This window comes from Bos grunniens, chromosome X (assembly GCF_055505025.1).
Source record: "Bos grunniens cultivar Pamir isolate PY7600 chromosome X, Bosgru_T2T1.0, whole genome shotgun sequence".
Classification (NCBI taxonomy): domain Eukaryota; kingdom Metazoa; phylum Chordata; class Mammalia; order Artiodactyla; family Bovidae; genus Bos; species Bos grunniens.
Window position 1 is genome coordinate 86,266,974 of NC_141194.1, and position 25,873 is coordinate 86,292,846.

Here is a 25,873-nt window from a genome sequence, read left to right on the forward strand (position 1 = left end):
GCGACCCCATGGACTATACAGTCCATGGAATTCTCTAGGCCAAAATACTGGAGTGAGTAGCCTTTCCCTTCTCCAGGGGATCTTCCCAACCCGGGGATCGAACCCAGGTCTTCCACATTGCAGGCGGATTACCAGCTGAGCCACAAGGGAAGACCAAAATATCTGAGTAACAATGAAAGATTAAATCTCAATTATCATTCATTTATTCACAGTTCATTCATTCTGATTCAGGTCTATACAGTAGTCAAAACCAATAGGCTGAGTGGTTTCACCATTCTGATCTGTGATATAACAAGGTCATCTGCCTGACAAGTAGGTCCTGCTAATCCTGTCTTGCTTCTTTGGAACTATAGTCAGAAGCCAACACAGAGGGTTGTAAAGAATGTTCTTACTTCCCTTGTCCCATCCTTTACTTTTTCTTTTCCTCATTATGTGCAACAGCTGCAACTATAGAGCTTTTGCTACTAATGCTAACAGAGTATGCCTTTGGCTTATGGGAAGGGGCAGTTACCATTGTTGAAGGCACAGCAGGTAAAATGGCAAAACCAGCTAGAACACAAATCTAAGCCCTCACAGCGAGAGTGGGTCATAGTGACAGCCCCTCTTTTGCAAATGAATGCTATTGCCACAGCTGTGTTCTTTCCCTTAGCTTCAAGTCCCCCTACCATACTTTTTGTGGCTCTTTGTGTGTGAGTATGTGCATGTGTGTGTATATGTGTGTGATATGTGGTGGAAGCTAGAGAATCCTGCAGGATAAGCTTCAGGTTTCATTCATCTTGGGAAGTTACTGTCAGTGAGTTTTAACAGGGGTCAATCCGAGAGATCTGAGGGCAGCGAGGGCTGGTCAGCTGAAAATCCCATGGGATGGGTCAGGCTTGAGGTGAGGATATTGTTTTTAAGAGTTCAAATCTTTGCTTTTGGTGGTAGGTTAGATGCAGTCCCTTTCCCAGAAGGCTTTGTACCTTTCGAAACAGAATACTAGCATTCTCCCTGCTTTCAGGGACTTGCTGCCCTGTGGGTTTTTACTCATTTGTTTTACTAGTATTGATTTTATCCTCTACCTTCCAGCCTTCACTTATTGTCATAACCTACCAAGCCCCAGGGAACAGGCAGACTCTTGCAGAAATCCTAAATACAATTAACTGGAGCATCTGAGAATGTCAGGAGGGAGAGTTAGTGCAGCCCCCTAAAGGGACCTCAGTGTGTGCTAGGCAACTAAGTGTGGATGCCTTAGTGGCAGCACATGTCATCCATTCACCATGCTTATTTCTATAGTGTGTGTTAAGGTAGGGTGGTGAAGGGGGATCATTGGAATAAAGCTCAGAAAATTGAGATGTTGGTTTCTTCTCTGCTATTAGTTAGCTCTGTTGCTGGGGCAAGGTCTTTGGCTTGAACAACTGGAAGAATGGAGTGGCTTTTAACAAAAATAGGAAAGCCTTGTTGTAAATGGAGCACAAAGATTTGAGATAAAGATCAGGAGCTTGATTTGGGAGAGATACCAAGTAAGCAGTTGACTGTATGAGTCTAGAATTTAGGAAACAGGTCTTAACTGGAAGTGTACATCTGGGATTTATGGCATAGAGTGGTATTTAAAGCCAGGAGAGCAGAAGAGATCACCAAGGGAGTTAGTTTAGATAGAGAAGACCAAGGACCAAGGACTGAGCTGTAGGCACATCAATGATAGAAGGTCAGAGGAATTAAGAAGAACCTATAAACAAGCCAAACAAAAAAGTCTGCAAGCCAAATTGCTCCCTGAACTAGATCATGATTTGGGAAGTTTCACAGGAGTTCAGAACTAGAAGAGACCATAGAGAATATGTATTTCAATCAAGAATGCTAAAATGAACAGAATCAACAGACTTGGGTTCTAGTCCTGATTTTACGCCTAGGTGAGTGACCATGACCCTTGCAGGACATTTGATCCTGTCCCAAATATCCGTAAGAAATTTGGTCCACACCAAAATGTCCTTGATATTTGGTCATGACCAAAACACCTATCTACATTTGGTTCATAATACATTTGGTCCTTGCCAAATGGTCCTTGGTATTTGCAGGACCATATAGTCATGTTCAAAACAGCCATAAGATGTTTGGTCCATGCCAAACGTCCTTGATATTTGGTCTTCTCCAGAACCATTTGACATGGACAGAATATGCTCATGGACATTTTGGACAGGAACAAATGGTCCTGCAAATATCAAAGAGCTTTTGATGTGGACCAAAATCTTATGGCTGTTTTGCTGTTTGTTTGTTGTTTTAGTTACTAAGTCGTGTCTGACTCTTGGCAACCCCATGGACTGTAGCCAGCCAGGCTCCTCTGTCTATGGGATTTCCCAGGCAAGAATACTGGAGTGGGTTGCCATTTCTTTCTCCAGGGGATCTACCTGACCTAGGGATTGAACCCTGGATTCAATCTTTACCACTGAGCCACCTGGGAAGCCCATATGACTGTTTTGAACAGCAAACCAAATGTTTGCTAGTCGACCTTGACCAATCACTTAACATTTTTGGGACTCCTTTTCATATCTAGGAAGTAAGATAGACTGGATGACTCCATTCATGATTATGTATCCTCAATTTAGAGAGGAAGAAATTGAAGCCCAGAGAGGGGAATAGTGACTTGTGCAACATATGGCATTAGGAAAAGACCCACAGGCCAGTGTGTCTTCTTCTATACTGTTGGTCTTGAATCCTGTGTGAATATTAAAATTTCTGGGGAGCTTTTCATAATTCTGATTACTGGGTTCCTAACCTAAAGTGTTTCATTTTGTTAGCTGGGTTGGGTTTGGCATCAGTATTTTTGACATTCCTTGGGTAATGCTAATGTGCAGCCAGGGTTGAAAACCCCCTGCTCTTCATTTTCAAGACATGACAGTGTTTTGCTAGCTGCTACACCTCTCTGCATCTTCATTTGTATTTCTAACAAAAAAACCTAAGATTGTTACAGGAGGATAGCTTTCTAGACTTTGTGAAACTGAAGCAGCAAATATTGGCTTTCCCTGAAGCTCAGTAAAATGGCATGACCATAGCTTTCTTGAACTCCATCCTAGAAGTGAAATGTTATGAGAAACCATGAAGCCAGTGTTGGGGCAAGGCGGGTGGGGGGGATCATTCACTTTTCTTATCCACCTTTTTGGAAAATGGATACAAGGTTTGTTCCAAAAATAAACTTTCAAGGTTAATGAGTGAGGTATCAGACACAATAAACAAATGCTTTTTTAAAAAATCATATTTATGTAGGAGGAAGAATCATGTTGTTCACTGTAGCAGCCTTACTGCTTTACAATGGCTTCTCACCAAAGCTTTGCCACTTTGCACAGCAATAGATTATGGGGTTTTTTGATTAAAAGCCACCTTCGCCAAACACAACAACATTCGGCTCTGTATTTGTGGGTGTGTATGTGTCAATATGTATGTCTGCATGTGTAGGTGTGGGGGTACATGTTTAAAACTGTATTGTAGTGTTAACTTTCTCTGGAGTGCATGTATCTAAGAGAATAACCATTTTGAATAAAGTCGGGACAGAGACATGGACTATGGAGACACATTATTTACAGTCTTACCACATATACCAACCACTCTAGTAGTCCCAACCAAATGATTTTACCATGCATAATGCCCCAGTAATTAACCTGGTAAATTTCTTTTGAGTGCCTCTTGTCTATTTCATACTTTTTTTAGCCACTTTATAACTCTAAATCACTTTCTTAGTTTAGAAGCATAAAAATATATTGTGTATGACTTGGTTTGCTCATAAAATTGTCATATTTAATATATTTAAAGATGTGAAGGCCTGGGGGAGAAAAACAGAAAAAATCAGGGGAGAAACCAAACAAGTCCTGAGAAACAATTGTTGTTTTTTTTTCCCCCTTTGGGTCTTCATAGCTCACCTCCACTCAGACGTGCAGCCCATAATAATGAACACAGGCTTGGAATATACTCTGAGATTGCTCTAGGGCAACTAGGGCTCAAGATAATTGTAATTTTTAAAAATAGGTTTCGCCGTTGTTTGGAACCATCTACAATTCAATTTACTTTATCGCACAAGCCATGAATAATGCTATGAAAGAAAATGGATGGGCTAGTGCTGCCAGCCTGGTTCAGCATTCCAGAAACATGCAGTTCTATGGATTCAACCAGTTGATAAGGACAGATTCAAATGGAAATGGAATTTCAGAATATGTAATCCTGGACACCAACTGGAAAGAATGGGAACTCCATAGTACCTACACTGTGGACATGGAAACGGAGCTGCTACGATTCGGAGAGACCCCTATTCACTTTCCTGGTGGCAGGCCCCCTCGAGCAGATGCACAATGCTGGTTTGCAGATGGGAAGATCTGCCAAGGAGGTAAGGAATGGAAAATCACAGTTAGTCAATTTGGCTCAGCTTGGGTTACAGGGAACCTGTTTAGGGGAAGGCATGTTTTAATGTTGGGACACTACAGAATCAATCATTTGCAGTCAGGTGACGTAAACAGCTTGGAACTCTATGTAGTTAATTTAAAATAATAAGGACAATGAGAGGTACTTTGCAGCCTTGAATAACCATCCACAATTTAAAAGCTGCTCGCAGTCATTTTTAAAAGGATTCCACTCCCAAAGAGATTTTTCTAGTAAGAGGAAGGCATGATGCTTTATCTTGGTCTTTTGTATGCTATGATCTGCAATTGTTTCCCTTGCTAGAAAATTTACCTGTCCTTCCCTTGATGTATCCAAATCCTGTCAATCAGGTTCCACCACGGAAATACAATTTCTCCACCCTCTCCTCTCTGAACACCCATTTAACTAAAAGTCTGTACCTCACAGCTTAGTACAAAATTGCTCTCCAATTGTTTCTTGTGTATTGATTGTGTCTCTTCCTCCCAAATGGACTGCTCCTGGAGGGCAGGGACCAGAGCTAATAATTCTTATGCCCCACCCTCAACCACCCAACACGGTCGGCATCCCATAATACTGGCAGTTTGATTGACTGATGGAAACCCTCTGGTTTGTGGAAGTGGGGACACTCCATCAAATCTCCAAGAGCCAGAGGAGAAATTTGGAAGGATCTATATTATTCCTATGCAGGTATACCCCACACCTTTCTAAAGCCAAATGCATCTATTTGAATTAGACTTCAACTTCTCTTTTGCTTTAGCACCTCGCTACCTCTTCACTTGCATCATTTCCCTCTGAAATCTTAGTAATCCATCCAAACACTTAGCTTTTGCAGAGGACAATTTACATCCTAGTGAAAACAATAATTATCAAAACCAGGCTCAACCTTGAAGGACAAGTGCTACATTTTTCATCTATAACTCACAAGGTCTGTGGGCTTGGGTGGATTAAAAAGATATTTTATTTTATGAAGGCAACATAATACCTTTCACAGGTGAAATAACATATTTATTCTCAAGAACTATATCGCTGTTCAACTTAAATTAAGGTACTCAAAGTTTTCCATTCATGAACTTTTTTCTCCAAAGAAACACCTGGGTCAGCCTTCATTCATGTGATTTGTTATTGTCAGAGTGGTGAGTAGTTTTGCTTCAGAACAGTGAAATTGCTTTCTGTGTTCATAAAGTCAACAAGACAGACTGTATTGGGAAAGAATAGAAATAAGTTAGGTAGATGTAGCTTGATTTTAGAGTCACCAGAAAGCATGAGGAGTCGCTCCGTGGTGCCCTTTATTTACAGCCTCTTTCTGATGCCATTCTTTCCCTTCCTTTTCCTCTCTGCAGGCATCAACCCTACTTTTGCTTTGATGGTCTGCCTTGCTTTGCTTATAGCCCTGCTGTCTATTAATGGATTTGCTTACTTTATAAGGTACTCTTTTTTTTTTTCTTTTTGTATATAAAACTACAAGCCCATAATAGCCTTGTTAATATTGATTTCCGGGAAGTCATGTTTCAGTACAATTGCCTCATTACATGACCCACTGATTTTCTTTTTTCCATAGTGATTTACCATCCCTACCGGCTCCATTTAGAGTGAAGTGTTTTCATGATGCCAAGAATAACTTCCTCAGCTGTGATTGTCAGTGTTGTTGCCTATGAGTTGATCTGGCTCTCAACGGTATCGTGAAATAAGAGAGCTAGTACTTTAGGGACTGCTTACCCCAATCTGTGCTCCCTTTTCCACTGGCAGAGTCTCCTAGAAACACTTCCCTCCGCAAATGGTATGGACTGGGATATTTTAACAAGTTCAAAGAATTAGGCAAACTTTGGCTAGAATCGAAGATTTAGGAATAATGGCATAAATTCACAGGACTGTAAAGGGGATTAAATAAACCAAAGCCAATAAAGTACCTAGAACAATACCTGCCTCACAGTAGGTGCCCAAGAAATGGTAAATCTCAACTCCTTCTCAAGCACATGGAACTCTCCTGCTGATTGTTAGGAACCCAGAATCCTTGCTTTGAGAGTCATCACTTTTGCCCAGGGTATCCTATTGCAGATTTTTACTATCATTCTTGCTTGGACAAAATCTGTCCTAGCTAATCATCACCATCATCATTACCATCAGGTCTTTATCTTTCTTCTTCAGATCCTTAAGTTCATGACCAACTACTCTGATGAACTAATTCAGGATCAGGGATAAATGGCTTAAGCTGGCTTTATAATATGACACCCCTTTCTTATAATCTTCACACTTCAACAGTTGATTCCTCCCCACAGTAGGATGATTTTGGAAAAATTAAATCAACCACAACTCTCCCACGTTACCCTTTCTACTCTGCAAGCCGCACCTTTGTTATCTCTTTGTAAGGGTGGTCCTAACAACAATATGACAAGAACTTGGTGGGGAATGGGGTGGAGCTATTTGCATAAATTTCAAGGAAAAAAGTGTCTATAGAGTGTCTTAAGTATCTGTGTAAATTTGGACAAGACACTATTTCTCTTGGCCAGAATTTTCTCATTTGTATAATGAAGGAATTGGATTAGATGATCTTTAAGAGCCCTTCCAGCGCTGATATTCTAACAAGTATGTAAAATCCTGGATTGAAACTGACAGGTGTTATTCCTAGTGTTTAGTATGTTAGCATCACTGTGAAAAACTACTATTATCCAGTCTCCGCAGTATTAGAGACTTGATAAAGCCAAACAAAGTTGTAGGTAGCTTATGAATTGTTAAAGCACACTGGATAAAGATGATAGTTTAAAGTTTTTCTTTTGATTTCTGTGACGGTGACATACCCCTACTCAGAACAGAAATTTACTGTTTAGCTGCTGCCAAGGAATAAAGTATTTAATTAACATCATGAGCTACTTTTAGTGAATATAAATACCCTCCAATCAAAATCTTCCTCCTCTAGAGAGATTTGAAAAGGAGTAGGCTCTAGCTCCCCAATGGCAAAAGATGGCATGGCAGGGTGGAAAATGGAGTCACTCAGCTGCTTATGTTATTTGACAACTGCCCCCCACCCCCAGCAAATGACTGATCTGACTGGTCTTTCCCATGAAATGGACTGTTCTTTGGGCTCAGAGGGAGCCTGACCTGTAATTCTTAGGGAGGGAAGAAAAAAAGAAAAAAAAAAGTCATGGAGGGGGGGATTTGTTTGGAGCTTGTAGGCTGAAGGGCAAAGAAGACTGGAGAGGGAGATGATTGGAGAGGGAGATGATTAGAGAGGAAAATGATTGGAGAGGAAAATGAGTTTGAGACAATTGGTACTTCAAGTGGTCACAGAAAACTCAGAGACGGGAGAGAGGCACATCATTTCCCAGAGTCACTTGGGTCTTGGTTCTTCAGCTAACAAAGCACAAAAGATGCCCTCTCTTCACTGCCTTCCTCCCTCTCTCTGCTCACCACGGCTGCAATCAGAAGAGCTGAGCGGCTGATGAGTTTCGGTAATAGATGGTGATTACTTGCAGGAGAGTGGCTCTCTGTTCCTTCCTTTTCTCTGTGTTTTGATTGTTTAAGTTTTTTTTTTTCTTTTCAAAAAGAAAGACGTGCAAAGAACCCAACCACCCCAAAACAAAGGATTCTTTGAACTCCTCCTTTCTCTTTACTCCGAACCAGATTGCCTCGCCTTTCTATAAAGCTCTCCCGTGCTTTGTAATACTAATGATGATAATGGTAATAATGAGCTCTTATACTTTCATAGTGCTTCATGCTTTTCAGAGCACTTTCACATATATTATCTCATTTGGTTTTCAAAACAACTCTGTAAAGCGAGTAATGCAAGGACTATTATCCTGCTGAAGAGATGAGGACACTGGTGCATGAAGAGGTTAAATTATTTATCCAAGGTTATCTGGTTAATTAATGACAGAATCTGCACTGCATCTCAGATCTCTGGATTGGGGGTCCAGTTGTCTTTCTACTAGAGTGTATTCTGTAGCATGATTATTTTTACAGGTGTGCCTGCCTTAAGACAATTCATTGCACATATGAAATAGATAAGTTAGGGAGTGATGCTTTACTTTGCCAAAAGATTCATGTGCTCTACCCAAGAATTCACTACAGGGCTCTTTTAATTTTCTCTGCAGGGCAGCAGCTTCCACAATGATAAGGGACATATTTGTTGGCAGACAATTAGAAACACATTAATTGTTTGTTTACAAATCAGTGGAATCACTGAGAAAAACTGTCTGGGTTGTTGGTACTTAAAGCTACAGTGACACCTCAGACTTCTTAGAGAAACCTGACAAAGCATTCTTTTTTTCTGACAAAGCATTTTGATTCCCCCCATTCTGGCTGTCTGCTTTAATGCATTCCACAGGGTGACCGTTAAGGGATTATGGAAAAAGTGAATCCAAACTAGCTATCAGAGCCCCCAAGATGAAACAGAACAAAACAACCACACGAACTAATCCCAAGATTCCCTCGAGATCCTCAGGTTGCCCAGTTAGCTCAGCTGAGGACCTACCTGACACTGTGGGTAGACATCATAAACTTCTGTGTCTACTAATTGATTTGTTAGAAATAATTGCATTCTCCACAAATTAATGGGCATGTTTGGAGAGAATCAGGTTTAAACTGTGTCTATGTAATGCTCAGACAAGAGACCAATTCAGTCAAAGGAAAAAAAAACCAGTCAGCCCATTTGTTTGGAATCATGTAGACAAAGCAGCCAACTGATTGAATTTTTCCACTTTTCAACCTGTTGCTTTGGCAACTTTGCAAGACAAGTGGTCTTGTGGGCAGGAATCTGGGCCCACAGCCAGACACCCAGGATTCAGGCTCCAGCTCTGCCTCAGGCAATGGTATCTCACACAATTTGCTTAATTTTGTTTTGTTTCTTTAATATTTTTTTGTATTTGTAAAATTGAGATTAATGATTCTTGGCCCTGGTATCATTAGAATATATGGCAAATAGAGAAATATAGAATATATGGCAAATGAGAAAAGGTGTTGTATTCTTTAAAAGTATTCAGAGGTGTTGTTTTGAATGTGCCCTTGACACGGAATCACTGTTTTAATCGTCTGAGATACCCATCCCTATGCAGCACCCTCCCTTCTGATACTTCTTTAATAGCATTTTCACTTTTCTCTTTCGGTCTTCATAATATTGAAAGTTATGAGGCCCAGACTTGCTCTCTCTCTTTGCTGTGGATATGTGGTAAACATCCCTGTGTGTTTACTCTGTCAATTATCTTGTATATTTTTTTAACTTCTATCATAGGGCAAATTTACCCCATGGTTTGCAAAATATCCAACCCCCATGACCTTCTGACTTTATGCTTGTTTCAGACATCGTATAAATAAAATCCAGTTGATTAAAGGACCCAACAGAATTCTACTGACTTTGGAGGATGTGACATTTATCAATCCCCACTTTGGCAGTAAGGTAAGGAACATCCCTTTCTCTTACTGTGTGGCCCCTGGTGGTATCCATAAGCCACAGGTGACTTTCAGGCACTTTGCATGTGGCTAGCTGAATTGAAATGTGCTGTAAGAGTAAAATACATGTTGGATTTAGAGGATAGTACAGAAACATGTAAAGTATTTAATTCTAATATTTAAAAATATTAATGACATGTCAAAATGATAATACTTTGGATATATTGGGTTAAATAAAGCATATTACTGTATTACTTGGAAGGAAAGCTATAACAAACCTGAACAGAGTGTTAAAAAGCAGAGAATCACTTTGCCGACAAAGGTCCAAATAGTCAAGGCTATGGTTTTTCCAGTCATGTACAGATGTGAGAGTTGGACCATAAAGAAGGCTGAGTACAAAAGAACTGATGCTTTCAAATTGTGGTGCTGGAGAAGACTCTTGAGAGTCCCTTAGACTGTAAAGAGATCAAAACAGTTAATCTAGAGGAAATCAACCCTGAATACTCATTGGAAGGACTATTGCTAAAGCTTAAGCTGCAATACTTTGGCCACCTGATGCAAAGAGCCAACTCATTGGAAAAGACCCTGATGCTGGGAAAGATTGAGAGAAGGAGGAGAAGGGGGTGACAGAGGACGAGATGGTTGGATGGCATCACCAACTCAATGGACGTGAGTTTGAGCAAACTCTGGGAGATAGTGAAGGACAGGGAAGCGTGGAGTGCTGCATGGGGTCTCAAAGAGTCAGATATGACTGAGCAACCAACTCAACAACAACATTACTGAAGTTAATCTCATCTGTTTCTTTTTAGGTTTTTTAAATGTGACTACTAGAAAACTTAAAAGTACACATGTGGTTCATATTACATTTCTGTTGGATAGTGCTGGCTTAGAACAGTTTTGAGAAAGTGAAGTACTTTGAACAATAGGGTAGCAATGACTTTATATACATTTGTATATTGAGTACATTTGGACTCAACACGTGATTGCTTATTCCCCAAGGGCGGAGGTACATCTTTTGTTTTTAATGTCAGCCATAGCACCTGATGTGGTGCTGATAGTGTAATAGGTGCTTTTAAAAGCTTGGTGGATCAATCAACTAGTGAAAGAGATTTAAGTGTCACAGGATGGTGTTCTGATTGTGATTGTGTTGTATTGGCTATTTGCATTTAATGCCTGCTACTATGTCCTGGCCTTGGGCTAGGTTTTGTAAGAGATGGCACATAGTCCCTGGCTTCATGGAGATTACAGTCAGAGAGACAAGTTATACCATACAGAAGAGTCAGTAGATGCCATGTTGCACAAAGGACACCAGACATACAGTAGAACTTCAGAGGAGATAGATTACTGGAGGAAGACTTCTCAGAGACCCAGAACCAAATCTGGGTCTTAAGAAAGGATGGGCTTTGTCTAGGTCCCAGGTCACAAATTGGTAACCACTTTTGTTTGATCTTTATGGTTATAAAAATTGTAGCCAGAATTTTGGAATCATGAGGTTACACATAAAACCTTGGATTTTTGGGTATTCCTTACAAGTTGGAAGATCTATCAACTTTGGGTATCATTGTGGCAATTGGCTGGAACTCTGCAGTAGTTTGCCATTTTGGAAAAATTTATAAAAACAGTGTCTGCCGTTTGGCACAGTTTGCATCGCTCTCCATTGTCTTCTGCTCAGCTTATTGGGGCTTCCCCGATGGCTCAGCGGGTAGAGTCCATCTGTGATGCAGGAGACACAGGAGGTGTGGGTTCAATCCCTGGGTCAGCAAGACCCCCTGGAGGAGGAAATGGCAACCCACTCCAGTATTCTTGCCTGGAGAATCCCATGAACAGAGGAGCCTCACAGACTACGGTCCATAGGGTCACAAAGAGTCAGACACGACTGAGCCATTAAGCATGCATGCACTCAGCTTATTTCATTAATTTATATTACCTGCCTGGCTCCGATAGGCATCCTAGGCAGAGAAAACAGCAATAAAAAAGAGTTTGTGAAAGAGAATGTGTAGGAAAGAGTTTTGTTGAATTTAGCTAGTAGTGGGAGAGTGTGCCTCTTTGTAGGGCTTCCCAAGTGGTGCTAGTGGTAAAGAACCCACCTGCCAAAGCAGGAGACCTAAGAGACACAAGTTTGATCCCTGGATTGGGAAGGAGGGCATGACAACCCACTCTAGTATTCTTGCCTGGAGAATCTGATGGACAGAGGATCCTGGCAGGCTACAGTCCATGGGGTCACAAAGAGTCAGTCACTGAAGTGACTTAGCACATAAGCACGCACGTGCCTCTTTGTGCCCAGTCTTTGTGGTTGAAATAAAGACAGTAGTCTTTGCAAATTCTAGTATGGTGGTGGCATGGTGTCCGGAGAGGATGCACACACCTCACATTGCCCCCATGTGCTATTTTTGCTACACCAGCATACAAGATCTGAGAAATAATTATCTCTGACAGAACTGATCATTTGCTTAAATGCGACACTAAAAAGCATGCTTTAACTAGTTGTCTGGGTGAGAATGGATTTACAGGATAATACCTTGTGCATCTGGAATCAAATGAAATGTTCAGCTGTTTGCTTTAAGTCTCAATTACAATCCTAACCATTACGTGTGTAAATCACCGGATCCTTTTGTAAGGTTGACATCATGTTCCTGGAAATGTATTGCTGAATGCTAAAGTGATCACAGTGGCTGAAAGGTACATTCTATTCTTATGCCATCAAAGCATATTGATGTTAGTTTCTAATTTTGAAGCCACTAAAGGACCCTGGAACACATGTGGTGTAACTTGTCTAGATTTGTCATATTCAATATAGCTTGTAGGAAATTTCCTACCTCAATTACAAAGGGTAGATACTGAAGTACAAGCTCTAAACCAAGCCAACTAGATAACCTAGTACTAAGAGAACAAGGATTCAATTCTGTGACAAAGTATTTTATCCTGAAACGGGTGGTCAATAATAAGAGCAGATGGCTAGTAGTCATTGTCCAAATGAAGCAATATATAGTAAAGTTTTGGTCAAAGGAAATAAACTTATTTTAAAAATCCGTACTTGTTTATTGGTCAGTCAGTTCAGTTGCTCAGTCATGTCAGACTCTTTGTGACCCCATGGACTGCAGTACTCCAGGCTTCCCTGCCCTACACCAACTCCCATGAGCTTGCTCAAACTTGCATCCATTGAGTCAGTGATGTTATCCAAGCATCTCATTCTCTGTCATCCCCTTCTCTTCCTGCCTTCAATTTTTCCCAGCATTAAAGTCTTTTCCAATGAGTCAGTTCTTCACATCAGGTGGCCAAAGTATTGGAGCTTCAGCTTCAGCATCAGTCCTTCCAATGAATATTCAGGACTGATTTCCCTTAGGATTGACTGGTTTGATCTCCTTGCAGTCCAAGGAATTCTCAAGAGTCTTCTCCAACACCACAGTTCAAAAGCATCAATTCTTTGGCTCTCAGCTTTCTTATGGTCCAACTCTAACATCTGTACATGGTTATTAGAAAAATTGCAGCTTAGATTAGATAGACCTTTGTCAGTAAAGTAATAGCTCTGCTTTTTAATACGCTGTCTAGGTTTGTCATAGCTTTTCTTCAAAGGAGCAAGCATCTTTTAATTTCATGGCTGCAGTCACTATCTGCAGTGATTTTGGAGCCCCCCAAAATAAAGTCTGTCACTGTTTCCATTGTTTCCCCATCTATTTACCATGAAGTGATGGGACCGGATCCCATGATCTTTGTTTTTAGAATGTTGAGTTTTAAGCCAGCTTTTCCACTCTCCTCTTTCATTTTCATCAAGAGACTCTTTAATTCCTCTTTGCTTTCTGCCAAAAGGGTGTGTCATTTGCATATCTGAGGTTGTTGATATTTCTCCCGGCAATCTTGATTCCAGCTTGTACTTCATCCAGCCTGGCCTTTCACATGAACTCTACATATAAGTTAAGTAAGCAGGGTGACAATATACAGCCTTGACATACTCCTTTCCCAACTTGGAACCAGTCTATTGTTCCATGTTCATTTGACATTTGAAATGTCAAAATGACAATTCATGTCAATTGCCTAGACATTTTGGGCCTAAAGTATCAAAACAATAAACAATTTTGAACTGAATTATCCTTTCCTTTGTATAGGCCTTGCGATGGTCCAGTAAATATAAAACCTCCTTCAACTATGCCTTCTTTCTTTCCTGTGCATGCATTTATGCTCAGTCATGTCCAACCTTTTGCAACACCATGGACTATAGCCTGACAGGCTCCTCTGTCCATGGGATTTCCCAAGCAAGGGTACTGAAGTGGGTTGCCATTTCCTCTTCCAGGGGATCTTCCTGATCCAGGGATCAAACTTTCATCTCCTGGGTCTCCTGCATTGCAGGTGGATTCTTTACCATTGAGTCCCCTGGAAGCCCATTCTCTCTTTCCTGCTAAGACACAAAACATGTTTGGCTTTCATACTAGTCCCCAGAAAACCACCATAAATAGCAGAATAGTGCTACCTCCAGATGAACAAAGTACCTACGGTTTTAAAATCTTGTTCATGATAATAGATCTTTTCTTTCACTTGTGCATAAATTTTGACATAATGAGAATTAAAACAATAATCATCACTTTTCACCATAGGCTTAATAAAAATGAATAGCAACAGAAATAGATAGTCTCAGAGGGAGTGTTCTTCTTCTTCTTGACTATATTGGTCCAGGTAGAAAGGGATGGTGTTACCATAGGAGAACATAGCTCTTAACCTCCACATCCTTTTTGGCACTTGGCTTGAATCAGGGGTTCTGATGGGAAAAGATGGGGAAGCATACATTTTCCTTAAATGTTGTGTAGTCACAAACTTGCAGCTGGCTGGGTCTAATTGGTCAAAGCCAAGTCAAGAATTCCATCCAAATGGAATGTCTGAAAGTATAAACTCTTGGTGAATATAAAATCAATTCAGTCTAGAAATATTGGCAGGTCAGGAGAAGTCAGGTCAGGAAAGGAAATTTTTAGAAGAAAGTGAAGCTGAAGTCCAAATGTATGTGGATTTTGGCAGATTCTCTTGCTTTCTCCTTTGGCCTTTGTGAAGAGGTCTATAACTCAATATACTAATCTAAGTGCTCCTGCTGAGATAGGCAAACAAAGACTGAAAGAGAAGTAGATTCTTCTCTGGCCTTGCTCTCTTGAGGAGGGTTCAGGTTGATGCAAGGGTTATGTGAAGAGTCAAGTTTTCCATCTTGTCTGAATCTTGAGCTGTTGGGATATCAACACATTAAGGGCTGGGTGTAGTTTACCATTGCCTTGGAGCTTTGTGATAGTCTTGTCTTGGTAGGATGAACTGAGCTTGGGGCTAAATCAACTGGTAATTTTTAGTTTATCAAAGACTATTAAGGGCAGAGTATGTGACAGTACTTAAGATTAATTTTTATTGGCAAACAAGAGTGAAACAAAGCATGATGTGGTAGAAAGAACACACAGGACCAGAAATATAACATCCACATTCTTCTTCCAGTCCCTAGATCTCTGTTTCTTCACTATAAAATGAGAGTGTTGGAGTTGGGGGTGGGGAATAGCCTAGACAATACCCAATGTGACTACTAAGTCTGCATTGCTATAATTCTAAAAAGGCATATTTGGAGACATGGAGAAGAATATGAGGAACCTGTTGATTTATTGGGCTTCCCAGGTGGCACTAGTGGTAAAGGACCTGCCTACCAATGCAGGAGATGTAAGAGACAAGGGTTCAATCCCTGGGTCAGAAGATATTTGTTTTTTAAGATATTTCTTCATATAAAATAAGTCTGCTGGTTCAGGTGAAAATATTAAGTTCAGTTGAAGATGTTCAATTTTAAAAGTTAACAAAGATTTCAGACAATCCTTCCTTTTGTCATTTAACTGCACTTCCTAGCCCTCTTTTATCAGACTTATGTGTGTGCTAAGTTGCATCAGTTGTGTCTGACTCTTTGTGACCCTATGGACTGTAGCCCACCAGACTTCTCTGGTGGGATTCTCCAGGCAAGAATACTGGAGTGGGTTGCCAAGCCCTCCTTCAGGGCATCTTCCCAACCCAGGGACTGAACCTGCATCTCTTACATCTCCTGTATTAGCAAGCAGGTTCTTTACCACTAGCACCACCTGGACTTACAAAGCATCAGACTTATAAATCATGGGCAGATGATCTACTCTCTACCATCTTATTGCTTTCTGAGATGCCTTGTGTCATGAAGCTTGCCTGCATAGAAAAAGGATGTCATTCAAGATGGTATGGGCTTCCCAGGTGGTTCAGTGGTAAAGAATCTGCCTGCCAATGCAGGAGATGTGGGTTTGATCCCTGGGTTGGTAAGATCCCCTGGAGAAGGAAATGGCAACCCACTCCAGTATTTTTGCCTGGAAAATTCCATGGACAGAGGAACCTGGCAGCCTACAGTCCATGAGGTCACAAAGAGCTGGACACGACTGAGTGACTGAGCATGCATGCAAGATGGTGTAACATAAAGAGCTAGGCCTAACAGCCAGAAGGTGGGATTCTGTCCTAGTTCTGTACCTGATTTTTTCAAAATATTAGATTTTCATCTTTTTCTCATTTTTGTCTGTAAATGAGGGTGCCACACTGAATTATGACTGGTGTTCTTTCTTATCCCCCTGAATCACTCTAACTTCTCTAGGAGATGAAAATATCTGCAAAGCTTTGCCTTTCTTTTATGGCATATGGAGGTGAAGCAAGAACCAATTCTAGCATAAAAAAATGATGGCAATAGGAAAAATTAATAAATGTCATGTTTATAGAGCTCAACTCAAAGAGTTACTTTCTTCGGAATAAAAAAAGAAAAAAATACCAGATAAACATAGTACCTATATCATAGCTGTGTGCTCCGTCCTTAATCGTGTTAATTTTGTTCATAAACTTTCTTTCCTAATCCTTTCACAGAGAGGAAGTCATGCCAGTGTAAGTTTCCAGATCACGTCGGAGGTCCAGAGTGGAAGGTCCCCAAGACTCTCCTTTTCTTCAGGGAGTCTAACTCCAGCTACCTGTGAAAACTCCAACATAGCGATTTATGAGGTAGGATATCCAACAGCTATCTAATCTGCTGCTTTCTTGGGTTTTAAAATGAGGGAGTGACTTAGAACTTGCTTAGTCTCTGTGAAAAAATGTTGAGGCTTTGGTAAGTCTTTCCTTTTGGTAAGTTTTTTGTCCATTATCCCCTTACAGACTCATTCAGCTGACCAAGATTTTCTTTGGCAACTAATCTACTTAATTTACAGCTTCACTGATCTTTCCACACTGTTTATTTACTAGGAATGTGGAAAAAAGTCTGTGAGACTCAGACTTAACACTTAACCATGTCACTCATTCCAGAAGACATAGGTATAATAATAGAAGAAATGATTTCCTGAATGAACTGTTTGTGATGTGATGTCTAGAGATATGCTTTATATAGAGTAAGGGTTGGGACAAGCTCGTCTCTTCATATTCTGGTTCTTCTTCCTATACCTGTTATCCTCTGATATTATGGAAATCTTTTAAAAATTATTCATTTCTTTTCTTAGTCTGTACTGACTCTTGGAGTAACAGGTTACCTTCTGCTGTCTAAAATAGAAATCCTTTTTATTTCACTTACATTTCTGTCTTTCAAGCTTTGAAAGACCATATCCAACCCCTTGATCTAAAATACTGGCATTTGGTGACCAGAACAAATCTCGCATTGGTTGGAGAGATGAACTGTTTTTTTCTCAGCAGTAAAGAGTTAATGTGAAAGTCGCTCAGTTGTGTCCAACTCTTTGCAACCCCATGGACTATACAGTCCATATGGAATTCTCTAGGCCAGAATACGAGAGTGGGTAGCCTATCCCTTCTCCAGGGGATCTTCCTGACCCAGGAATCGAACCAGGGTCCTGCATTGCAGGCAGATTCTTTACCAACTGAGCTATCAGGGAAACCCAGGAAAGAGTTAAGCAGTGGATAAAAGGGAAACCAGACTGCCTTTCTGTCCCTCCAAAGTGAGGCCTTTCCAGTGTAGTTTCCTTGTTTTGTTTGAAGATACTCCCCAAAGCAGCAAACACTCGCAACTTTAATAGTAACTACAAAGAAAGTCCAAAACAGGTCAGAATGAATTTTTAGGTTCTCCATCATTGGATTATCCAAGTTGAATGCTTCCATCCATTTGATAAATAATTTATAGCTACTTAAAACACCAAGGTTAGTATGGTATATCTTTAAGGCAGTCTCTTGGTTTTTCATCTGTAAATTGAGGGGTTGAACTAAATTCTTAATCTTGGCTGCTCGTTAGAATCTCTTGTGTGTACATGTGCTCAGTCACTTCAGTCGTGTCTGACTCTTTGCGACCCCATGGACTGTAGCCCACCAGGCTCCTCTGTCCATGGGATTCTCCAGGCAGGAATACTGGAGTGGGTAGCCATCCCTTTCTCCAGGGGGTCTTTCGGACGCAGGGATGGAACCTGTGTGTCTTATGTCTCCTGCATTGGCAGGCAGGTTCTTTACCTCTAGTACCACCTGGGAAGCCCTGTGGGAAACAAAAAAATACCTATGAGGCTCCACCCCTAGTAACTCTGGTTCAGTTGGTTTGGGGTGGGCCCAGGCAGTGTTATTTTTTTTTTAAGTTCCCCTATATGTGCAGCCAGGGTTGGGAATTGCTGAACTGAGAGAACTCTGGGGCCTCTTCTGGCTCAAATGTTCTATGATTCTCTGATTCTGCAGAAGAGTTTATGTGTTGAATTGTGGTATGTTTTATTTGGTGGAGCTGGAAGGTTTTAGTGTAGAATGAAGAAGGAGAAAAAAATAAACATCTGTATATAATTGGCCTTTAAGAATCTGTCAGATATTTCCTCATTTTGGAAGGAGGCAGACAGTTGAGTTAGTTGCCATAATGACCATTGTTGGTCATTCAGATCATGGGTATTTCTGAACTGCATAGTCCATAGGGGAAGTTTATCTGCACAAAAGGAGGGTATTAGTGAGAATAATACCACACCACAAGGTCAGCATGCAAAGGAAGACAGCTGAAGCTAGAAAACTGTCTAGCTAGAGTTGAGGAGGACTTTGGGAAAGAGCAGAAGTCAATCAAATCAACAGACCAAACAAAGAGGTCCAGTATGCCTTCTGAAAGGGCCCTCTATTAGGCGTGTTTTAAAGAAGATTCATTATCTAGTTTCTGTTTAAAGAGAATTTTCATAAGGTTTTTTATTGGAATATATGGAAGCTCCAGATGATGTACCTGGAGAAGCAGATACCTAATAACAAAGGACAGGCTTCTCTAGGAGGTGCCTTTCTAGTCATTGTAATACACTGACACAGATTCACAGATTGATGGGACACACGGGTGCATATCCTCCGGAACTGTCCAGGAAACTCAGCCCTTATCTCAGAGATACACTCAGAGATGTAAAATAAAAGCTAGCTAAGCAGGCTGCTTGGGAGAAAGAGCTGTGAATGGCAGATGCAAAGGGAACATGTCAGGATCTGTTCTGATAGCCACTGTATAGGGAAGGGTGAGGCGAGCAGTAGTGCCACCCTGACACCCTCAGAGAGAACCCACTGAACTGTTTCTTCCTCTTCATTCTCTGACTCCTTCTGCCTCTCCACTTCTCCCTGTGTTTTTCTCTTTGTCCCATTTCTGTCTCTCCCTCACACATCCTCCACATCCATCTCTCTTTCCCAGAGCCTTTTTTTCTATCTTCCCACCTTCTAGATCCCAGGTAGCTCTCTCTCCACCCCTTTCCTTTCCACAGCCATCTTCTCTCTCTCATCACAGAATCAGATCATCAAAGCTGAAAAGGAGCTTAGAAATCATCTAAGTGGTCCAGCTCTATTGGTGTGGAAACTGAGACTCAGGCCAATGAGGTGATTACCCTAAGCATGCGTGCCTGCATGCTAAGTCACGTCAGTTGTGTCCGACTCTTTGCAACCCCATGGTCTGTGGCCTGCCAGGCTCCTTTGTCCATGGGATTCTCCAGGCAAGAGTACTGGAGCGGGTTGCCATGCCCTCCTCCAGGGGAACCTTCCTGACCCAGGGATTGAAACTGTGCCTCTTATGTCTCCTGCTTTGGTAGGCAGGTTCTTTACCACTAGCACCACCAGGGAAGCCCAGCTACCCTAAGGCCACCCTTGAATTTGAGACAAAGCCAGGTGTAGAACCTAGTTCTCTTGGCTCTTAGTTAAAACAACATGGCCTTAATGCAAAATTTATGGACTTTAAAAACTTTAGTGAATAGAGTTTGATGTTTCTTCCTCTTAATTAAAAAATGCATGATGAGTGAAGTATTGATATTTTATCATTCTTTCTCTTAAAAGAACAAAACAAAACAAATGGTGCATGTGTGGTAAAAATAAAACCTGCCCATATCCTCCCTTTTCCTCATTATTAATAAAGTAGGACACACACAGACTCAATAAAATTTTGCTTATAAAGTTCGTGAGAAGTCTTTAAATCTTAAAACAAACACACAAAGCCCCCAAACTAAAGAAAGCCCATGGGAAGAAAGAGCAACAAAGTGGGAGATGGAAGACCTTGCTTCTGTTACTACCTAGCCTTCTGACCTTGGGCCAGTCATTTAATCTCTTCAGGCTTGTATTTCTCTAACTATGAAGCTCTCAAATTTGGTGATTTGGCAGGAAAAAAGCTCTGCTTAACTACTTATTAAAAGTTAATAAGCAAGAGAGACAGCTAAGCCATGTCTGTAATAGGGCTGATTCCAGGAAGAAGGTAGCAGGCACTGGCTATAGGCAGAGTCAGAGCTGCCAGTACTGATGCTCAGGTGTACACTGCACAAGGGGGCCACATCTAAGAGGGTACTGTTCACATTGTAGACATATACTAACTTAAGTGAGAGTGGTGCAGGAGTGAGCAGAGAGATTCTGGCCTCCCAGCCTAGTTCTGGAATGAGGTGGTGGGGGCAACTCGCATACGTATCTACATATATACCAGCATACCTGACTATGCACATACATAGTCACTGGTAAACAAATATGCACCTGACTTTGTGCTACCTTGACAATACCCCTGGAGTTTCTTGAGATTACTTCTTTCTCCTGCCTAATATTTTTATAGATCCGATTTCAGCTTCTCACCAGCACCTCTACAGCCTGACTCCAAACCTGCAAAGAGGCCTTACCTGGCAGGCAGTGTTTGTTGGTATCCACAGTATTGAAGCTGCTGGGGGAGTGTGTTTTCTGGCATCTGGAGGATGTATGAGTCAATGAGAATGTGCTATATGCATAGATACATACAGCTGGGGCTGCTACCCAGCATCACCGGGCTTCCATAGGCTGCAAAATAATAAATAGTCTCACACAATTATTATTTTAACTTGAGGAAAGCACCCTTTGCTGGTTAACACAAAGGTGCCATAGATGCTAGCAGTGATCATGATCCAAGTAATAGAATCGCAAAGGTGCTGGAAGGCATTAATGACCATTAGTGTATAACCCACACATGGGCTGAGTTTGTAAATTCCTGTTAGAATTTATTCTTTCAGTTTAAACTTCAGCCTTTGATCCTGGGCAGAGTCCTCTGAAAAGGAGCAGGTAGCTCAGTGGTAAAGAATCCTTCTGCCAATGCAGGAGACACAGAAGACATGGGTTTGATCCCTGGGCCAGGAAGATCCCCTGGAGGAAGAAATGGCACCCCAGACCAGTATTCTTTCCTGGAAGATCCCATGGACAGAGGAGCCTGGAGGGCTACAGCCCATGGGGCCGCAAAGTTTTGAACAGAACTGAGCGACTGAGCACAAATGCACAAAATACAAAGTCCTCTGAAGGCTAAAGCTTTGAGGTGTCAGGCCCTCATGACTCCCATGACTAAGTGAGTAAGTGTGGGGCCTTAGAATGGGCCTTTGTAACCAGTACCTTTTATTTTTTTACATAAAAGATCATTATAATTGTAAGCCATAATGAAACATGATTAACCTAACAATATAAAATAATTGCATACAATTCGGAGGGTTAAGTATAGTGATGTGATAAGTGCATACATGAATATGTTTTCATCCGCCCAGCCAGTCTATGTCTTTTGTCTAACCAGTTCCTTGGTGACTGTGATGTAGCTGGTATGGGGCCACATACAGGGAGTTGCTAGGCAAGAGACCAGGAATTGGTACTTTGACCATTCTAGTGCAGACAGGCACTGTTCCTAGACTACCTTTCTGAACTTTGTGAGCATGAGCCTGATTGGCCTAGTTCTGTTCAGCTGCTGAAGGCCCCTGAAAGCAAGTTCCTAGTTAAAGGGTTTTGAGTTCCTTGGCTAGAAGATGCCCTCTGACACACAGTAGAGGCAAGTAACTCAGATGCCCGCAGCTCCTGTTATTAGCCTTCGCCTCCGGCTGGTCTCCAGATGTAATGCCACAGCTGGATATATTCCTTAATAAGAGACTGGCTACACTCTCTTATTCTTGGAATTTGACTGTATAGAGCTCTCTGCTTTATTATCTCTACTTGATGACAAATTGGTGCAGTCTGAAATGGAAGCTCCAGGCTATAGGTAATAGATGTGAAAGCACTTGGAAGAGGAGAGAGCGCTGTGCAAATGTCAGGCATTATTATTATTACAGAGAAAAAGGTATCTATATATGTATTGCTTTTTTTCAAATTTAGGTTGGACAGAAACTAAATAGGGCTTGGTGACTGATGAATCCTTGAGGCTGTGCATGTAGGAGAAAATTATCTAGCAGGCACCTGTGTTAAAGTGAAGACAATAAAATAACTGTTGTTTTTGACTTGACAGGCAGCCTTTGAAAATCACTGTTTTGTGCTTAAAAAGTCAGAAATAGACTTCTGAAAGAGTCTAGATTACTCATATTACTGTGGTCGTACACTTGTACATCCAAATGAAAAATGTTTAATTGGTGTTGAAGCCAATTGGTTTATGATTAAAGCATAAAAGGCCCCCAAATGGCCTGTCCCATGAGAGAAAAATGGATCAAGGTGAATGCAGGCAACATTTGCTGCACTGCATCTCCTGCCCTACATCTCTCACCACAGACGCCTCAAGGCAGTCAGAATTGCAACCACTAACCATAACCATTAATCGCAGGAAACCTGGTGCTACATCACTTAGCTATGAATGAGTGAAATGACCCAGCACTTCCTGCAGTGAGTTCAGGTAGTTGTATCATTCCTTTTCTGGGGTCTGCATTCCTGCAATTGCTTCCCTGTCTTTAGTTAATTGGAATTTTAAACTGCAACTTCTCTGTATGACATCCTTTTTAGCTTGGAATATGGAATATCCATGGGGTAGAGGGTGAGAAAGAGGAGCAGAGCTTGTGTGTGTTGATGGTCTAACTATAAACTCTTAGTGTGGAAGGGAAGAGTTGCTCTAAAGCTGTTGGCAACTAAGGCTCCTCAACACTCTTTATCTTTTCTTTCTAGGGTGATTGGGTATGGCTGAAAAAATTCCCCTCAGGAAATTTTGGAGACATTAAATCCGTCGAATCAAGTGCAAGTGACATATTTGAAATGGTATGAGAAACTCTGTCTTAAACGTATTCCCGCTGAAACCAATCATTTCTCCAAAGTAACAAATACCAACTGTTAGGAAGATCTTTTAACAAATCAGTACAGGGAAACTACAGGGAGGTGACTGACTTGTTATGACTATATGATGAAATGGCAAAAGTATGGGCTCCGGAGTCAAAAAGACATGAAGGATTCAATCCCAGCTCCGCCACTTAAGAGGTATATTAACTTGAGCAAATCACCTAAACTCTGAGCTTTACTTTCCTCAGTTGTGAAAGGAGTATATTAATGTCTGCTTCCCAGGGTTAAGATGATACATATATAGCGTCTTGCACATTTCCTGACATATAGCTTCTTTGTAAAATGGTAGCTACTATGATTATTATTAAGTACATATCCCATAATCTTTCATAATCTCTAGCTGCTATACCTAGAAAAGTCATCTGGTAATTTCTATTTATATAAGACAAATGGTGACTTCCCAATCCCACCAATTATATTCAGAAAGTCCTTGGATGGGTTAAGGAAGCAGCCTATAGATGAGGCAGAGATGATGATGCTCCCTCTCAAACCATTTAAGATCAGATCCTTGAACTTTGAGTTCATAAAAGATTTGTGGAGACCGTCTGGTTCCTTCAGACTCATGAAAAGGGGATTCCTAGAAGATAATGATGGATTCCTTCACATTCTGAATCAGGCAAGTTCAAATCAATCCAATAGGTTTGAACGAGGCACATGCTATATTCAGAACTAGTGAGAAAGCAAAGGAAATGGGGACATGGAAGAGGTGTGGCCTGTGGGAGACCAGCTGTGACCCATGGATCCCAATGAGATGTTATGATTTGGTATTTCCCTTACATGTAGTTGTTTTTTTTTTTTTTTAATTATTTATTCATTTTTCACTGTTCTGGGTCTTTGTTGCTGCTTGGGCTTTTCTCTAGTTGGGACAGGTAGGGGCTACTCTCTAGTTGCAGTGCTCAGGCTTCTCATTACAGTGGCTTCTCCTGTCATGGAGCATGGACTCTAGGGTATGTGGGCTTCAGTAGTTGTGGCTTGTGGGCTCTACAGCACAGGTTCAATAGTTGTGGTGTATGGGCTTAGTTGCTCCTCAGCATGTGGGATCTTCTGGGATCAGGGATCAAAACTGTGTCTCCTGCATTGGCAGGTGTATTTTTTACCACTGAGCCACCAGGGAAGCCCTGCATGTGGTTTTGATGCCTGGAGCTGAAGGAAAAATAATGAGGATGAATCCAGAAGGGAGACCAAGATCAGAGCTAGAATAGGTAGTTCCACACCGGTTTGATCATCTGGCATGCCAAACAAAGAGCTAGATCCGAAGTATGGAGCCAAAACGGCCAGACCTAGGGGAACTACTAAGCTAGAAATATGGAAATAAGAAGACCCAAGGTAGAGTGCATCCATGATATCTTTTTTTTGGGTAGTTTAAAAATCTGATGTAATTTCAAACTTACAGAGAAGCTACAAAAATAATTTAAGGAACTCATGTATACCCCACCCGGGTTGTTTACATTTTGCCTAGTGCTTTTCATTGTCTGTTTATAAATTTATGTACCGTTGGCCTTCAGAATCCACAGGTTCCACAACCCCAGTTTAACCAACCTTGAATTGGTTGAATATGCAGGTGTAAAACCCAAGGATATGGAGGTCCCACTATACTATTTTATATAGGGACTTCAACATCCATGGGTTTTGGTATCCTCACAGGTTCTGGAATCAATCCCCAGTGGATACCGAGGGATGACTATATACTCATTTTTTCTGAACCATTTGACTGTGAGGTGTAGACATCATACCCTTTTACCTCTAAATATGTCAGTGTTTATTTCCTGAAAACAAAGACATTCTTATTTGGATGTGCATGATATTAATTTTGATCACTTGGTTTAGGTGGTGTCTACCAGGTTTTGCCACTGTAAGGCTACTGTTATTTTTCTCCATTGTAATTAATACTTTGGGTCTGTATAAATATCCTGTTTTTCATCAAATTTTTACTACTAATTTTATCATCCATTAATGACCCTCTAACTCTAGCATTCTTTCTATGTTTATTTGTTGGGATTGTACAGTAAGAAAGAGCCTTACCTTCTTTACCATTTATTCATACGTTTATATCAGTGGTTTTAGTTTCATTCAATCTATCTATAGATCTATTTATCTATGTATATGTCTATGTATCTATCATATCTAATACCTCCCATTATAAATGAATGCCACAGAGTTCATTCTATTCTTTTCCTTTTCATATTTGTAACTCCTTTCTCCAACAGTTAGAAAACTGGCTCCTATTATCCTTATGACATCTTTTTGTGCCCCCTTACTAACTTGTGTTGCCATGTCAGGTGCAGGTATTAACTCAGTCCGAGGGTGTATTTAACTTCTATGCAGAGTACATCATGAGAAACGCTGGGCTGGAAGAAGCACAAGCTGGAATCAAGATTGCCGGGAGAAATATCAATAACCTCAGATATGCAGATGACACCACCCTTATGGCAGAAACTGAAGAGGAACTAAAAAGCCTCTTGATGAAAGTGAAAGTGGAGAGTGAAAAAGTTGGCTTAAAGCTCAACATTCAGAAAACGAAGATCATGGCATCTGGTCCCATCACTTCATGGGAAATAGATGGGGAAACAGTGGAAACAGTGTCAGACTTTATTTTGGGGGGCTCCAAAAT

At 41.0% G+C, this 25,873-nt stretch overlaps 1 protein-coding gene across 1 annotated transcript in view; it reads left to right on the top strand.

Annotated features, from left to right (window-relative positions):
* GUCY2F (guanylate cyclase 2F, retinal) overlaps positions 1-25,873 on the top strand; it is a 93,185-nt gene that overhangs the window by 23,118 nt on the left and 44,194 nt on the right. Inside the window, exons 3-7 of the mRNA XM_086386650.1 lie at positions 3,997-4,351; positions 5,724-5,808; positions 9,676-9,772; positions 16,642-16,773; positions 23,095-23,184. Of these exons, the coding sequence (XP_086242776.1) occupies positions 3,997-4,351; positions 5,724-5,808; positions 9,676-9,772; positions 16,642-16,773; positions 23,095-23,184 (759 nt within the window). The remainder of the gene's footprint in view (positions 1-3,996; positions 4,352-5,723; positions 5,809-9,675; positions 9,773-16,641; positions 16,774-23,094; positions 23,185-25,873) is intronic.